This window comes from Muscardinus avellanarius (genome assembly GCF_963383645.1).
Source record: "Muscardinus avellanarius genome assembly, chromosome: 13".
Lineage (NCBI taxonomy): Eukaryota > Metazoa > Chordata > Mammalia > Rodentia > Gliridae > Muscardinus > Muscardinus avellanarius.
In genome coordinates this window covers 12,879,501-12,898,000 of record NC_137799.1, presented here as the reverse complement: position 1 = coordinate 12,898,000, position 18,500 = coordinate 12,879,501, and the positions used below count along the sequence as shown (strand labels likewise).

The window sequence follows — 18,500 nt, the reverse complement described above, 5'->3', positions numbered from 1 at the left end:
GTCTGAAATCTAAAAAATAGGGAAATTATAATGAATGATTATATCAGTAGAATGTTCTCAAATGCATTTACTTACTTACTCTGTGTGTGTGCGTGTGTGTAAATGTATATGTGTGTTTTACTGAATATGAAACTGAGGGGCATTCTGCCTCTAAGCTACATACCCCCAACCCTATTTTATTTTTTTAATTTTGAAACAGGGTCTCACTCAAGTTGCTGAGGGCCTTGCTAGTTGTTAAGGCTGGCCTTTGAACCTGCAATTTCCCTATCCCAACCTCCCAAGTACTGGGATTACAAGCGTGCACCACTGTGCCCAGCTCCAAATGTCATTTTAAAATGTGGTCAGTGTTCTGTGAATAAGACCAGAGCCGGTCTCAGGCCATGAAAAGTGCCAGGGAAGTATGTTAAATGAATGAATTTCAAAGCGATATCAATTTCAATGATGTCAAAGGGCTGACATTAGCCAATATTTTGTAATTAAACTATTAACTAAATTAATATTCTATGGCCATGGCTAACACAGTTTCCCAAAGTAGGATATTTATGAAAGGGCCATGCTACCATGCTACCAACAAGGAGACTCTCAGACTTAAGGAGGTCTAAGCCTTGTTCTCTCATACCTAGAAAAGGGCCTGGCACATAGTAGGCACAGGGCTGCTCAAGCAGGAATGTGCTGCACTTGGAACTAGCCAGCTCTACCTTGTACATTTTATAGATGCCAAAGCCCCCGTGAAATATACATACAGATTTTCTATATGGGGAAAAAAGTTGTTCCAGCAATCTTAAAGTTAGTAATAAACAGAAACTGCTACTTAGAAACTTATATAAAACATGAAATTAATTTTAATCTATATCTAGACACACACACACACACACACACACACACACACACACAAATACAACCTTAGCACAGAATGAAATGAAATGCATTTATGGAAACACTAAACGAAGCAAGTCCTTATTAAAATATCTGGCCTAACCCTCACATCTTTTAAATAAACTCCAGGACAGTTGAATGAGGTGGGAAATAAATATTCTAGCTACCTAGCCTAGAAGAAACAGATGGATTGCCTTAAGTCCATTTGGTCTCTGCAGACTCGATAGTCACCTTCTGAGTCTTGCTAAAATTGATTCAGCAAATAATGAGTTTAACTCAGTCAATTATATACCTTCCCATAGTTACCATAATAGTTTGGTTTTTTTTTTTTTTTCATTTTCTATTGCTTTTTTTTTATGGCTTCTTGCTGTTGTTGTATTGGGGCATACAACACAGATCAGAGATTTTCATTTCTCAGAGAAGTTCTCTCCTTGAGAAATTGGCACTTTGATCCTCCACTTATGTAACAGCTACATATGTGGGCCCTACCAGCACTCTCACCAATCTTGTTGCTTCTGAAATTCTCGCACTTTGGCCAGAAGAGTGCCCTGTCTTTAAACTCTTCTTAGGTGAACTGTCCCTACCACTGAATTCTTATATTTAAACAAGTACCTGTGTGTGTGATTTACATGTTATGGCCTCAGTTTCTACACAAATACACATATTTGGTGAATGTGAAATGTCTCTCCTGAATAAAAAGCATTTACAAGGGTATTAAGACAAATGCTGAAAAAAAACTATTTTACATTTAGAAAATAAAATGTTTAAAGGTAATGCAATGACATAAGACCTAAGAGATCAAATACATCATATATGATTGTCATATATGCAAGTTGTCTTATTTTTCTCTTTAATCAGAAAATAAAAGAGCTTACCTTTGTATACTGAGATCACAGCTTACAGTCACTATATCTCAGCCTATTTTATACAAGTGATATGGCTACGAAGGTCCGAGGAGAACGAGAATAAAGTGAGATAAACGTGCTGAAAACTGCTTAAAAGTATTAACCTGAAATACACAGAGGGTCCAACACCAATTTTAAAAAAACATTAACGAGGTATTCCCAGCTCTTCAATTAATAATGGTGACTGATTTATGATTTTCAAACATTCACCCAAGTTAAAAAAAAAAAAGAAAGAAAAGACTAATGTCTGCAAAACTGATCAGTGGTTTTGTTCCCCGAATTAACAATTTGAGAGAAATTACAAGAGACGTCAGAAACTACATTAACCTGATTCTTTGCTTCTCGATACTACGCCTCCACCTCGTCAGCATGAGGTATGTTGGAAATCTACTGGACCATAACCTGACACAAGAGATGGGGCGCTCTTGCAGCCAGAAAAGACACAGGCTGCCAGCCACATCCCTGGTGAGGTGCCACCCCCCTCCAAAAGATAAGGCTTCAAGGAGGACCCCTACCTTAGAGAAATTATAATAGTGCTAGCTGACACAGTCAGGAATGTAGCTATTCAATTTATGTGCTAAAAAAAGTTTAAAAATTATCAGAAGATAGCACAGCTCGCAGGCAAATTCTAATCTAAGTTCTATGTTGGTCTGTAAACTTCCCGACAAGAGCTACACTTTATAAAGGGTAAGTACAGATATTGCTAGGTTTCCAAAGGAAAAGTTTTAAAACAGACACCGTGGCTTTGGACAAAGTATTGCTCTTCTTTGAAATGCTCAGTCATTGCTTTCAAAAAGAAGGTATCAGAGTGGTGTGCCTGAAAGCTGGAAAGCCTCAGGGTGTCACATTGCTCTTAAGACCAAGACATAGAAATTGCCATTTCAAGCCAGACAACCTGATGGTTCTAGAAGTCAGAGAAGAAATCTTGAGGGCCCAAGTGAATAATAAATGGTGCGACGCTCAGAGGCTGGCAATAGGGGCTGTCAATGAAAAAACCACCTACAGTGGAGAAAAGAGCAGAGAAGCAAAACTTTACGTTAATCTCACGCAATTTGGTGAAGCCAAGAGCTCCATTTATATTTCTCTGCTCTTTCAGCTGTAAGTGGAATTTTCATTACAAAATGGAGGGGTGGGAAGGGCAAAAGGTAGGGGGACACTTAATTCATTACAGAATTTAAACAGTTGAACTTGCATGGTTACCACTTCTAACAAAAGACCAACAGCTCGATTATTTTAAGTAAAGCAGAGAAATGTAAAAGTTTGCAGCAACTGGGCAGGTTTACAACATGGTTAGTAACTTCCAACAAACAACAAAATAAAAAAAAAAAAAGACTTGGTAGAAACCATTTGAAATGACTGCCATCATGTTGGAAAACAGCACAGCTCCCTTTTCTCCATCAGAGAGGGGTTAAGTTGTGAAGCAGAGTCAGCTACTTCAAAAGAATTTTCTAAAGAGAAATCTCCAGGGAGATTCCAACTTGGAATCTAAATTTAAAAATCAATTTCAAATAATGATACAACTGCAGCTGCCAATTAATAGTATTCCAAAAACAGAGGACTCTTGTAAATATTTAATTAATAAAAACTGGACACTACCAGCCATGCTTTTTCTTCTCAGTGATGGCTCTGTTTCATCCATAGGTCAGCAAAACGAATCAATGAAACATGAAAACTCCCAGCTGAAATGGGCCCTTCTTATTTATGTCTAGCCACTAATGCACAAGATGAGAATGATAAGTTACAGCTACTTCCAGCAAGTGATGAGGTTTTATTAAAGTATCACCCACCACTAGTAAAGACAAAAGGTCAAGGAGAAAAAACATATTATGTAATATACATCTAAGAAGTGTTCTAACGTTTGTATTACATTGCCCACTTTACCCTCATTTGGTGGTCCCAAAGAAATCTGGCACATAAATTTGCCATATTTTGTGAAGGGCACTTTCACTGGGCACTATTCAGTTCTGTAAAGCAGAATTTAATAGGAAAAAGGAAAGCTAATTCATACTAAAAGCAAACACTTTTAAGACACAGTGACAGGGACTACACTGTTGCCTTCATGGGGGTGAGTACCTTAATGAAACCATTACCTTCTAGTAACATCATTGGCTTTCCAAACAAGGTGAGAATGCAAGTGGAGGACTTCCTCTACACCCTTTACAGAACAGCACAATGTTACCAACTGATCAATTTCCACTAGCATAATCAGTTACCTTAAAAATAAATGCTGACCCATGGCTGAAACCTGTCACTTTCCACAGCAGCACTCAACAAGAACTGGGACAATTGAAGAGCAAGTTTTTATGGGGACTCTGTTGCTGCTTTAGATTCTGATGTAATTGAAGAGGAAAGGAGACCCTTCAAGGAATCCCAGAAAAATTGCTAATCTTTTATCTGCATGACAAAAGCCAGGGAGTGAACACAATATCTTACAGAGTGAAGAAGGCCACAAGAACAAAAGAAGATGATTGATTAATTTATTTTTAAGACTTGTAAATTCGTAAACTAAAATAATCACATTCCTCCTTCCCCATCTCTGGGCAGTGCCATCGTTTTAATAAGCAATGCTTGGATAACAGAATGGAACCTTTATCATGGGGACACCCTTGTACAACCAGAGTACAAAGGGCTTACAAAGTAAGTAGACTGGCTCAAACTAACAATTGCTTTTACTTTGTATTAGCAGTTTGCTTACAAATGAATGGGTTTCTAGGGCTAAGTTATTATTAGCTTGCGATTCCTTATAATTTGATACCAAAACATATCAAAAATAATAAGCTAAAACAATATTCAAACCCATATTTTATTGGCTTTAATTACACACTTCGATATTTACAAAGTTAAAGATTAAATGAAAAGTCTCTACCGTATTAAAAAAAAATAACTACAGCCCAAATTAAAGTGCCCTGGGGCAAGTACATATCACTCAGCTAAGAATCAGTGACTGCATCAGGAACCAGGCAGTACTCTGTGTTACAACAAAGCAGTTTATTTGTGATCAGTGTTTGAGACTCTATACATCCTTCACAAATTTAATTTTACATAATCTGATACTCTCTTAAAACTTAAAACTTTGAACTGCTAGACTTTTATTTCCCTAGAACAGAAGGGCTGGTATAAATTATTTTCCAGAAATGAGGTACCGTTTCACAGAACTGGTTTCTCTTTTTTGTTTGTTTTCAAGTTTTAGAGAACTAAATTTGCATTTTGTTAAAATCAAAAAGTAGGAAAGATGTTCTTTACAAATAATTTTGATCAAGTATGTGTTCAAAGAAAGCAGGATAAAAAGGCTTTTTCTCTAACATTCAGTATTGTACTGTATTGTTGTTCAATAGGAATGAGCTTCTGTCATTTGCTAAAAGAATGAGTAGTGGGGAACAGGATATGTTGGGAATTTCATAACGGGTAACAGAACCATTCTCTTGGGCAAACCTACAGAAAAAAGAAACGGAGAGGACTCCAAATAAGTTTAATACTCAAAAATTTCAAGTAAAAAAAAAATCTTACAATAATTATCATTAACCTTTTCCAGATTAGCCAGTCAACATATACCACTTTGGAAGAGACTGACAATTCTCCCCAGATCTCCTATTATGAAACTGCTCTAATGTTTGGTCATATTTTCTACTAAAAGATGACTACATCATAGGAAGAAGGATATTCAAAAATGACATCTGATTGAGCTGCCATGAATTCTACAGATCTAAAGCAATGTTATTAGTATTACTAAGAGACTCTAGAAATCCATATTGGTTCTCACAGTTTGGCACATCACATATTAAAGGAGAAACAGGGATTTCAAGATGCACAATACAGCCTTCTGTGCAAACCTCAGCTTCCCAAAGCAGCTCCAAGAGGAGCCGCAACTAGGTGTTTATGTTCTTATGGCTACTGCCAATATTGGCATGGCAAATCTGGAAAGATTAATTGCTTTCTTAATTTTGTAATTAATACGTTCTTGTGGCCTCACAAACTTCTGCATACTCAAGCAGGATTTGAAACCTGCTCCCATTCCTATTCTAACATTTAACCTATGGAGAAATCACAAAGCAGCAACAGCAGGTATTCGAGAGCACCAGATGATCAGAGGGAAATTACCCCACATGCAACAGCTTTACAAAGGCCAAAAGACATATTTACCTTACAGCCAAAATAAAGCATCATTTTAGTAGGTTTGCATCACAGTAACATTTAAAAAACCAAATCCTTTATGTGAAAAATGGGGGCATCAAATTCCACCAGCTTTGGAAGTCAGTTATATGGCACATGGAAAAGAGGAGTCTTCTGAACTGTGTGAGGCTCAGAGGCCATAGGGCGAAAAGTACAACGTTAAAAAGAGGAAAGGGAGGACTCAGAGAGAAATTTAAAAGACTGAGGGAAAGCATGGATGTGACTGAAGAGGCCAGAGGGGAAAAAAGTTTTAAAGGGAAAAAAATAAGCTCTAGTGAACCCTGACTAAGGAATGAAACTTACTAAAAGACTAAAAGACACAGACATACATAAACACCTTCCTTGGAAGGCAGGTGCTCTGGTGCTCACATAAGACACAGTAGGGTAAGTCCAATATAATTCCAGTTTATCCAATATCCTGCCCGGATAAACTGAGCTGACCTAGTTCAGGAGGATAAAGTGGGCAGAATACCCAGAAGCTAGCTGAAGGGCAAAAAGCAAATGGCCAGACCAAAAGGAGCTAGAGTTTGAAACCAGAAGGGAATGTGGGTAAAACATGTGCTTAGATTAGCCCCCAATTCCCAATTACCCCATACCACTCTAGCTCAGAATACGGGGCAGTGTTGGCCACACCTGAGTGCACCAGAGGAGAGGAGAAGAAAAGGATGTTAAGTCCAGGCTCTACACTTTGTCTAAAGAAAACTCTCTAAAAATGGCTGACCCCTGGCCACTTCTCTCCATCTTTGCAGAATATATTGTCTATCTTAATGGGCATAGGTCAAGTTATTATTTTCTAATATTTCCATAGTTATGAAATCAGATGAAGCTTCAATTCAGCAGTGTTGTCAGGACCCATAATTTTTATCTAAACCAAAATGGCAAAGCTGATGTGTGAAGAGAAACAGCACAACATGAAGGTCTGAGGCTCATGTAGAGGTTTCATGCCACAAACAGCAATCATGGAGGGCCTTTTCCTTGTGTGCATGCACCCCAGCCTGGGCCTGTGCTGACACACATGCTCTCGCACACACTCACACACACTCTCTTGCTCTCATCTTCTCTCAATGACAAACATCCTGCAGGTGACTGATTCTGCAACATGTAGCACCTGAGTTAGGAAAAATGCCTAAGAGCATATCACTGACTCCAAACCTATTGCCTCCATTGCCACATAAACCTCATTCAAAAGTTATCCAAAGGGCCACTGGGGTTCAGTTATATAGTTGTTTTAATACTGCTTTTTGGAGGAGAAAAGATAGGCCTGTGGTTTTCTAGTGTGAACTACTAACTTTCTGCATACGGAAATTAGGGAACACTGTTGGTGAACCCGTCACCTCCTCTCTTGTATCAATGACATCCATTTAATTCACCCACAAAGCAAAATGTACAGCAAAGGATGATGGCTACAAATTTGAAATGTTTCCTATTCTCGAGTCAAATCACACATGGTTCACATAGTTCCAACCCAGAAACTTAAATGTAGCTAAATAACTGGCAGAAAGCCAACTAGAAACTGGGTGGCCCTTCAGTAGCCTTTGAATGGAGTATAAGTTGGCTGTAAGAAGAATTACTTAAAATATTTAATTTCAATATGGTAAGAAACAGGCAATTAGAACAAGCAATCCTTCAATCAGGCAAAGCAGAGAGAAGAGCAACTCCAACCAAACCAAGAACCACAAGGTTGTGGCATTTTCAAAGGGAATTTAAGTTGGGTCACTAGAATGATTAGATCTGAAATCCTCTGGTTCATTTACTGAAATCCTGGATACAAACTGTGCTTTGGACTGCTGTGAGAGATTCACTAAAAGGAGAAATCAGTAAGATGGCATACATACCATAGGCAGGGGCAGCTGTGCTGTAACCATAAGGTGTTCCATAGCCTAGTACAGAGAAAAGAAAGCAGATGAGCTTGGGACCAAGGGTACTAGGTACTGACAGATTCACAAGCTCCCCTGGCTGAGAACTTCTTCCAGAAGTTGTATAGATAAAAACCATTCCCAGAGCAGTCCTAGTCTAGCTACTCTCTGTCTGCTTGAAGTAGAAGCCTCTTACCATGACCTATCATTTCGAGTATTTCACTGCATTTTCACTCTGTACTATAATTTTCAACTACGTCTACTGTTTCCACACTAGACTGGCAGCGACAAAAATCTTGCTCACCTTTGTATCAACTGAACCGAGCAGAATGTACTATAGCTGTTGAATGAAATAATACTTAGAACCACTCAAATTACCAATTTCTCAAAGTTGGAATATGGAATTTTCCAAGTCTCATTTCAGAGAACAGTAACAAAGAAGGTTGAGCCTCAAATGCCCAAAGGCATGGTTTACCGATATCTGAATGCTAGGCCCCTAAGACAGGGTTTCCCAGGAAATGTTGGTAAACCTGACATTAGCATCTGATGCCTATGAAAAATGTTCATATTATTAAGTAAAAACTAGTACAAAGATCACATACTCCTCGCTGCCCCCTGCCAGTACTGGGAACTGAACTCAGGGACCTCTACCATTGAGCTACACATCCCTAGCTCTTTATATTGTTTGAGACACGGTCTCACAAAGTTACCCAGGTTGGCCCTGAATTTATAATCCTCCCTTCTCAAACTCCTGAGTAGTTGAGATGACAGACATGAACCACTTTGGCCAGCCACAATGTTTTTGAACCTAGTTCTGGCACTAATTTCTTATATTATCCTCACTTAGACAAAATAACATCTGAGTTGTCATTTTCTTATATTTATTTATTTATTTTTTTATTTTATTTTATTTTGGTGGTACTGGGGTTCCTGGAAACCCTTCTACCTCTGGGCTACACTCCTAGACCCATTTTTATATTTTTATTTGGAAATTGCATCTCTTAAGCCAGCACGGCTGACTTCAAACCTACGCGATCCTCCTTTCTCGGCCTCCCAAGCGCGGGGATTAAAAGCATGTGCCACCACGCCCGGCTTTTTCTTATATGTAAAATGTAAAACCTAAGCCAGGCGTGGTGGTGTATGCTTGTAATCCCAACATTTGGGAGGCTGAGACAGGAGGACTGCAGTTCACAGACAGCCTCAGCTACTTAGTGAGTCCTTTGCAACTCAGTGAGACCCTGTTTCAAAATGAAGAATAAAAAGCCAGGTGTGGTGGTGCATGCTTGTAATCCCAGTGCTTGGGAGGCTGAGACAGGAGGATCGCACAGGTTCAAAGCCAGCCTCAGCTACTTAGTGAGGCTCTCAGCAACTTAGTGAGACTCTGCTTCCAAATAAAGTATAAAATAGGTCTGGGAGTGTAGCCCGGAGGTAGAAAAAGACCCTGGGTTCCACGCCCAGTACTACAAACAAACAAACAAACAAACAGAATAAAAAATAGAGCTAGGGGTGTAGCTTGAAGGTAGAATGCCCCTGGGTTCCATTCCTAGTAAAATTAATTAATTAGTTAATTAATTGTGAAACCTCAGCAGGATGTGGTGGTACACAACTGTACTCCCAGTGCTAGGGAGGCTGAGCCAGGAAAATCACAGGTTTGCCACCAGCCTCAACAACTTAGTGAGAGCCTCAGCAACTTAGGAAGGCCTTCCACAACTTAGTGCTCTGTTTCAAATTAAAAAATAAAATCTGAGAAGTCTTCTAGGCTTGATGCTCGCTTCCTCTGCTCATCCCAAACGGCAGCTTATAACATGCTGGCCTGTGTTTGCCTTCCCCACCTGACCCTGAGCTTTCACTGGGCAAGGCTAGGTCTCAATCACCTCTGAAGGTACATTCTCTGTCTCCTATTTAAAATAAAGCTCTCAACTATGCTAAAGAAGTAAACTGATTTTAGACTCCAAATCAAAATATTTTCTGAGGGATGACAATTTTTTACTTTTTAGTATAAAACTGGGATGCATGACTCAGTCATACTATGCACTAAATCATCTATTTCAAAGGACATAATGCAGCTGAAATAAGCAGTAGGAACAGGAGATAGTGGAAAAGCCAAAAGAGAAATTTATGCTTTAAAATCAAGGCTATCGAATCTATATTCCAAGAAACATGAGCTTTTTTGCTAAGGTTAGTTTCAAAGGTTTACCAACCCCCCCGCAAAAAAAAAAATTAAATCTAACAATTTAGCTGGTCACTGATCATGCCATTTGGATTCTAATCCTACCTTCACCTTTTACTAGTTAGGTGCGTGAATTGCATGTTATTTAACTTCTCTGAGCCCTAGCATCATGTGCTGTAACTGAGTGGGAAGGAGAATTAAAATGATACATGTAAAATACATCACAGTCCTTGATGCACAGAATTTATTCCACAAAGATATAACCTATTCATAATCTAAACTGACCTAACCTGAGGCTTCTCCAAGCCTTAAAGGGGTGTGTGTGTGTGTGTGTGTGTGTGTGTGTGTGTGTGTGTGTATTGAGCCCATGGGCATTCTACCTCTGAGCTCCATCCCCAGCCTTTTGTTTTGTTTTGAAACAGAGTCTGAGTCACCTCTGAATGCCTAGTTACTGAGAGTCTTGCTAAGTTGCCGCAGCTGGCCTCGAACCTGTGATCCTCCTGTTTCATTCTCCCAAGTACTGGTGTATGCCACCACAACCATGTAAGAACTTCCTTTTTTTTATAGCTTTAGGAGTCACCCTTGCAGAGGTCAAGGCAACAAGTTTGCAAGTTTGCATTCCACAGGAGAGGAATTATTTTTATACCACACCACAGCTGCCTATCCCTTGAAGGCAAAGAGCCCAAGATCCAATAACAACAGACATGACCACATTAAGCCCCAATGGAACACATCCTCAAAGACAAGCAAGATTTGCCTATTATTGTTTAATGAAAGTTTTACCTTTTCTAAAATGTAATAAATGAACTAGGCTTGGTGACGCACACTTGTAATCCCAGCATTCAGGAGGCTGAGACAGGAGGATCATGGTTTGTGGCCAGCCTCAGCTACTTAGGCCCTCTGTGACTCAGTGAAACCCTGTTTCAAAATAAAGAATAAAAAAATAGGGCTGGGGTTGTAGCTCAGAGGTAGAATGCCCCTGGATTCCATCCCCAATATCGCAAAATGAATGAATGAATGAATGAATGAATGAATGAATGCAAGCAATAAGCCGGTTACAGTGGCACATACTTTTAATCCCACCATTTGGGAGGCTGAGACAGGAGGTTTGCAGACAGCCTCATCTACTTAGTGATGGATGTCCTTTGCAACTAAGTAAGACTCTGCTTCAAACTAAAGAATAAAAAAATAGGGCTGGAGTATGGCTCAAAGGTAGAATAACCCTGGGTTCCATCTCCAGTAATGCAAAAATAAATAAACAAATAAATAAAATGCAATAAATGAAACTAAGAACACAATTTCAGTAATGAGATGCAGAGAAGAATATCTTAATTGTAGACACGTAACTGTATCACACTATAAGAAACTCATGCCATTTTTCACTCCCCCAGTATTCATCTTCTAGTGTTCTCTATCTCATTAAATGGCACAATTATCCCATCCAGTTCCTCTAGCTAAAAATTTTAGGTACTACTCATTCAATTTTCATTATAGATATTCAATACATCAATTTTGCTTCCTCAACATCCCTTCACTTCTTGCCATCCATCTATTCCTCAACCAGACTCTTGCCTGGGTGACTCATCTACAGTAGCCTGCTAACTAGTCTTGTCATGCCCATGCCTGTCCCTCAAATCTAATAGAAAGAGTAATCTTTACAAATAAAGTCGGACCTTGTCACATTTCTGCTTTTTGACTTCCCACTACACTTAGGATTCTAAAACCAAAATTCAAGCCATGGCCTCTGGGACTGAGGCTGAGCCACCCATTTTAACTCACATCGTTCCCCATTTTCTCCTCTTACATTGCTTTCCACAATCCAGACATTCTGGCCTTGTTCTCTTTCTTCAAATGAGTCAAGTTCCCCATCACCAACACCACAGGGTCTTGGCACATGGTACAACACTTTCCGCCCCAGTCCTCTCTAAGTTAACACCTGTTCATTCTTCAATGCTCTGTGCCAGTGTCACTTCTTCAGGGGAATCTTCAGGGACCCAATAGACTACATCAGGGTCTGTTATATACGCTCATAGCGTGGTGCCCTTCTTCATCAGACTCAACCTAGTTTATTACCTGATTTTCATTGAAATTTTCATTACCTGATTAACATGCTGTCTCACCCAGCATACCCTAAGCTGTATGAGAGCAAATTCAACATTTGACACGTGTGACAAAGCAGGCACACTTTATGAGACACACCTTTGAGCAGTATACCTGGGATTAGCTACATCATTCATAAAATTTCCCAAACTGCCTATCCTAATTCTTAGAGGAAAATAAAATCCAAGAAAACTTAGGTATGTGACCTAGACAATAACTAGATCAGACCCAATCTGTAATAATTCCATCTCGATCCAAAACTACAAGTACTATAGTTTTAATAATGCAAAGAGCTTTCTTTCTTTCTTGTTCTTTTTTCTTTTTCTTTTTTTTTTTTGGGGGGGGCAGTACTAGGGATTGAACCCAGGGGCATTCTACCTCTGAGCTACACCCTCTCCCCCCTGCCCTGTTTTTTATTCTTTACTTTAAAACAGGTTCTCACTAAGTAGCTGAGCCTGGCCACAAATCTGCAATCCTCCTGTCTCAGCCTCCCAAATACTGAGATTACAAGCATGTACCACCATGGTCCAGCTTGCAAAGAACATTCTAACAAGACAGCTGTCCATCCACTGCCACAATGACATACTGATGAAACAGAAGGCAGGGACAGGGCAGCTTTCCCGGTCTCCCTCAAGCCATGTGGTGGAATGGGAAAAATAACACAAACTTTGAAAATGTAAACACCTACATTTAAATGCTTATTCCACTGTTCAGCAGTTGTTGGAAATGGGGTTGGCTGCCTATCTACCCCTAAATATCAATTTCTTTACCTGAAAATTAATTTCTACTTGAGGAAACACTGTGAAGATTAAAAAAAATTAAATGAAGTCATTTACATGAAAATATCTGGTATGTAATATATATATAATATATATATTTTTTTTGGGGGGGGGGTCAGTACTAGGGATTGAAGCCAGGAATAGTCTTCCTCCAAGCTATGTCCCTAAACTTATTTATTTTTTACAGGGCTGGGAGTGGAACCCAGGGGCGTTCTCCCTCCGAGCTACACCCCCCAGCCCTATTTTTTTATTCTTTATTTTGAAACAGCATTTCACTGAGTTGCAAAGGGCCTAAGTAACTGAGGCTGGCTGCCTTCGCTTTTTATTCTTTATTTAACAAAAGGTCTCACTAAGCCGGGCGTGGTGGCGCACGCTTGTAATCCCCGCGCTTGGGAGGCGGAGACAGGAGGATCGCGCAGGTTCGAAGCCAGCCGCGCTGGCATAAGAGACCCTGTTTCAAAAATATAAAATAGGTCTGGGAGTGTAGCCCGGAGGAAGAAGGGCTTCCAGGAACCCCAGTACCACCAAAAAAAAAAAAAAAAAAAAAAAGGTCTCACTAAGTTGCAGAGGGTCTCAATAAGTAGCTGAGGCTGGCCACAAACCTGTCATCTTCCTGTCTCAGCTTCCCAAGTACTCTTTTTTTTTTTGGATAGTTCTCAAACACTGAATTTAGCAAATGCTAATAATGCTAGGCTTCACTCCAATTAAGAAGCTTCTTAATTTTCTTTCTCTCCTGCCATACCCAATGTGATTTCTATGACCACATAGAAAACCCCTTGTTTAGATGTCAAAAGCACTCTATCTGTGGAATAACTTTTAGATTCCTCATTCTTAAAATGTCCTTCCTTGCCAGGCGTGGTGGCACACGCAGTAATCCCTGCGCTTATGAGGGGGAGACAGGAGGATCACGCAGGTTCGAAGCCAGCCACGCTGGCTTAAGAGACCCTGTTTCAGAGAGAGAGAGAGAGAGAGAGAGAGAGAGAGAGAGAGAGAGAGAGAGAGAGAGAGAGAGAGTGTGTGTGTGTGTGTGTGTGTGTGTGTGTGTGTGTGTGTGTGTGTGTGTGTAAAAAAAAGTGCTTCCTTGATTAACTGCAATATTGCTCTTCTGACCAATTTCCCCCAGCAAGGCTCTAATTACTCAGCAGATTCCAGGAGAAAACCTATGACATTCTAAATTCTCTTCTTATACCTGTGTTAAATTTCTAGAGACCCTTATTTAAACTCCAAAATGAAGGAGATGCTTGCTGGTCGTCAGATTTGGGTTCAGAAGAGGCAGCTGGTGTTCTTCAGGTAGTACTCACCTGGAGCTATGTAGCCAGGGGCAGCTGTAGCCCCAACAAAAGCTCCCCTTGTCAGAGTTCCTCTTCCTCTGCCCCGAACTGCCTGGACTGCTGCAGAGACAGCTGTATTCACAACACCTTTTGCCTACAAAAAGTAACATATTTTCATCATTGAGAGAAAAGAACCATCAGCCTCTCATGTCTTTGATGTATACCTCGATGAGAAACTATGGGCCTGAAGATAAGACAATGAGCCATCTGTAACGAGGATCTTTGATATATCATATGTAAATCAAAAGTGACACCTATCTTACAGAGCTGAAGAATAATATGCTGGATACACAAAAATAATGCAAGTAACTTCTTTTCACTTGAGGCTTACACAGAAAAAGTTCACATTCTATGCACAAATTTCAATAGTCAAGTCACATCCCAAATCATTTCAGGCCTGATTAAAGTAATTATAGGCACTTGCCACCTAAGCTGGAAAGCTATTTATGCCTCTAGGCAGAAAATATTCCAGCAGTAAACTATCCAGAATTAGCTATGAACCTGAGTGGGGTTAAAAGAACAGACAAGAACACCAAAGATAAAAAGATAAAAACACCAAAGATAAAAATTTTATTTCTTCATTTGTGACCTCAGAAAAGTCATGGTTTTTCTCTAAGCCTGTTTCTTCTACTGTATGTATGTGTGTATACTGTGTATACATCTGTATGAATCATTAAATAAATACCACCTCCAAAAATTCTTTCTTGTTCTAATGCTATGGGACACTGGTGATGTCACATATCTCTATCTCCTTTTCTCTCTGGCTCTCCATTGACTGTAAAATAAGGAAAGCAATACCCACTTAATTTTCCTTAGAGTATAAAAAGAAATGAAGACATAATAGTAATTTGAAAATCAGAACTGGTAAAACCAGGAGCAACAACCCGCCCAGCCTACTAAAACACTCCTTTCCCAAAGGGAGAATTTTTTTTTATATAGGATGTCTAGTTTTAAATTTTTCTGGGGGCTTCTTATTGGGAAAAACACAAACACAATAAAAACTCAAGTTAGAAACTACTAGAATTTCCTACTATAAACAAGGTTTAAGGAAAATGGTACAGAGCCTCAAAGTACACTGAACGGTGTCTTGGAAAGTGATGGAAATATATACACTTTCATCTCACATAAAAAAAATCATCATCCTTTCTTCCTCTCAGAATAGCCGCTACCTCTGATATGACTACCCAAAAGACACTTCAAGGTCGAATGTAACACGCAGAGGGACATCCATTTTCTTTTTGCCTGAAATAAGCCAACAACACAGCCCACATGTCCAAAATAGACCATTTCTTGGCTGTCAAACATGGGTTTTACAGCTTTTAATATGGAAAAGTTCTAAAAATGAGTGAACTTCATGTAGACCTTTTTTTTTCTCCTTTTCTTTCTTTCAAACAGCTAAGTCAAAAATAGTCAGGAAGCAAAGATCTGGCAGTAACAGAATCATCCCATACAAATCAAACTCACATGATCAGGGGAAAAAAAGTTAAACTACATAACAAATAACTGAACATAGGCTTTTTCACAGCACTAAAATTAACTAACCAAATACAAGATGTAATCCATGGAGAAAAAAACAAAGTAAGGTAGCAATGATTTTTCTATTTACTCTAGAACATAATTTATCCCATGTTTACAAAAAATATTTTAGGAAAAAAATCTTAATTTCTACATGTGTAACACTATAGTTTAAAAGTCTTTATTTTTATTTAATCTTAGTAAAAGTTAACTTTTTGTTTACATTTTATATCTTAGAATTTAAGCCAAATGTACTACAGCTGTTTTGATACAAGAAGTATAATTGATTACAAAACTAATGTCTAGATTAATATAACATGCAATAAAATACACATGGCCTTTGGAAACAGAAGACCCAGTTTCAAAGGAACCTCTAACATCAATTAGATTCCTCTTCTGTGGGATAAAATAATTCTACCTTCTGACAATGAATTTGGCACATGTAAAGGGATGTAAAGAGATATAAATATAATGTTTAACACAAAAACTTATAGTCTCAGTTCATTCTATTAGTCTAAGCAGTTTTAATTTGTTCCAATCACATAAGTATTCAGACATTATTATACCAGCTCTCTCCATGATAAATAGAATGTGTTTATACAATCACGCACATGGAACAAGTCTTTAAAAAAATTTCTTTTCAGTAGTGGGGATTCTACCTCCAAGCTACACACCTAATCCTATTTTCTCTTTTCTTTCTTTCTTTCTTTCTTTCTTTCTTTCTTTCTTTCTTTCTTTCATTACAGGGGATGGAACCCAGGGGCATTCTACCTATGAGCTATGCCCTCAGCCCTGTTTTTTATTCTTTATTTTGAAATAGGGTCTCATCGAGTCACAAAGGCTGAGGCTGACCACAAACTGCAATCATCCTATCTCAGCCTCCCAAATGCTGGAGTTACAAGCATGCGCCACTACGTCTGGCTCCCTAGCCCTATTTTTTATTCTTTATTTGAAAGAGGTTCTCACAAAGTTGTGAAAGGCCTCATTAGCTGAGACTGGCTGAGAACCTGCGATCCTCCTGTCTCAGCCTCCCAAGTACTGCTATTATAAGTGTGAGCCATGACACCCGGCTTAGAAATTGTTTTGGTGCATAAATGAAGGGATGAAAGAACCTCATATCCGGAAGCAATACCTTAAAAAATACCCAGTGGTACCAACATTCACAACCAGTAATTTATAGAAGCAACACAGTGCCACATTTTGAGATGCCCACAGAGGAATCCCCCATATAAACAATTCAAAGAACACACTAGAAAGAAAGTGGGAGAGGATTCCTAGGAAAAGTGAGCTCCAGGCAGTTTGGCAGCTCCCCTACTAAACAAATGCTCATCTACTAAAAAAGCCCAAATCACTTCAACACTTTACCTCATAAAGAATGACCTCAAAGCTGGGCGGGGTGGCACACGCTTGTAATCCCTGCGCTTCGGAGGCAGAGACAGGAGGATCTCACAGAGACTGTTTCCAAATAAAAGCTATAAAAAAAATAGGTCTGGGAGTGTAGCCTGGATGTAGAAGCATTCCATGGTTCCATCCCCAGTACCACCAAAAAAAGAGAATGACCTCAACCCTCCAAATAATGCCAATAGCCATTCTTTTAAACTATATATAATTTGCCTACATAAAACACGTAATAGCCACCGTGGTGGTACACGCTTGTAATCCCAGCATTTGGGAGGCTGAGATGGGAAAACCTGGGTTCACGGCCAGCCTCAGCTATTTAGTGAGGCCCTTTGCATCTCAGTGAGACCCTGTTTCAAAATAAAGAATAAAAAAATCAGGCTGGGGTAGAATGCCCTAGGGTTCCATCCCTAGTAACACACACACACACACACACACACACACACACACACACACACACACACACACAGAATAGAGGAATAGAGAACCACTGGTCTTGATAAATATCTCTCATGACCTAACACAAAAATAAGTTGCCAAATTCATCAAAAAGAAACAACTTCAAGCTGGGCATGGTGGCACACGCTTGTAATCCCAGTGCTTAGGAGGCTGAGACAGAAGGATCGCAGAGGTTCAAAGCCAGCCTCAGCTACTTAGTGAGGCTCTCAGCAACTTAGTAAGACCCTGTTTCCAAATAAAGTATAAAAAACATGTCAGGGAGTATAGTCCAGAGATAGAAAGCCCCTGGATTCCACCTCTAGTACCACAAGAAACAACTTCAAAAAGTAAAGCAACACAGGAACAAGATTTTAATATCTGTTATACTTTTCAAAGGTATTGCAAAGGTTTGGTTTAACTGATACCTGAGGAATAATCTTCTTTTTCTTATTATTTGCTGCATTGGGTCCAGAAAACAGCTTCTCCAGGGCAGCTAAAGCTGCACTTGCCTTTGCCACTTTCTTATTTGGACCTGCACCTCTGAATTTCTGTCCATCTACTTCTACCTGAAATCAAGAACAACACTTTGCAATTATCCCATGTAATTTCTCAATGTGGTTTTAATTTCAATATATCATAACATGGAAACACCAGAAATCAAACAGTAACAAAAGAACTGATGGGATCTAAAACTTTTTTACGTGCAAGTTCAAGTCATCCCGGGTCTGTGAGAGAAAAAGTGAGGCCAGCATGTATATAGGTACGTACCTCCATCACAAAGCGCTTGTCATGGCTTCCACCAGTCTCTGAGATGAGTTCATACTTGAGACCTCTTCTTTTTTCATTAAGCTCCATTACAGGATTTTTGCCACTTGCTGTGAGGATAGGGCCCTGAGTTCTTACCTAAAAAAGAAAGAGAAGCTGGATGTTTAATTAAATAAGATTTTAAAATATTAAATTTC

At 39.3% G+C, this 18,500-nt stretch overlaps 1 protein-coding gene across 2 annotated transcripts in view; it reads right to left on the bottom strand.

Annotated features, from left to right (window-relative positions):
* Positions 1–2,685: 2,685 nt before the first annotated feature.
* STRBP (spermatid perinuclear RNA binding protein) overlaps positions 2,686–18,500 on the bottom strand; it is a gene marked incomplete at its 3' end in the record, with an annotated part of 66,004 nt that continues 50,189 nt past the window's right edge. Inside the window, exons 12-16 of one of the 2 annotated variants that reach the window (XM_080708499.1) lie at positions 18,307–18,441; positions 17,964–18,104; positions 14,158–14,281; positions 7,787–7,831; positions 2,686–2,780 (exon numbers count right to left, since the gene is read on the bottom strand). In XM_080708499.1, coding sequence (XP_080564625.1) covers positions 2,686–2,780; positions 7,787–7,831; positions 14,158–14,281; positions 17,964–18,104; positions 18,307–18,441 — 540 coding nt within the window. Of the gene's footprint in view, positions 2,781–5,136; positions 5,214–7,786; positions 7,832–14,157; positions 14,282–17,963; positions 18,105–18,306; positions 18,442–18,500 lie in introns of those variants that run through there. The other variant, XM_080708500.1, reaches the window with a different exon arrangement.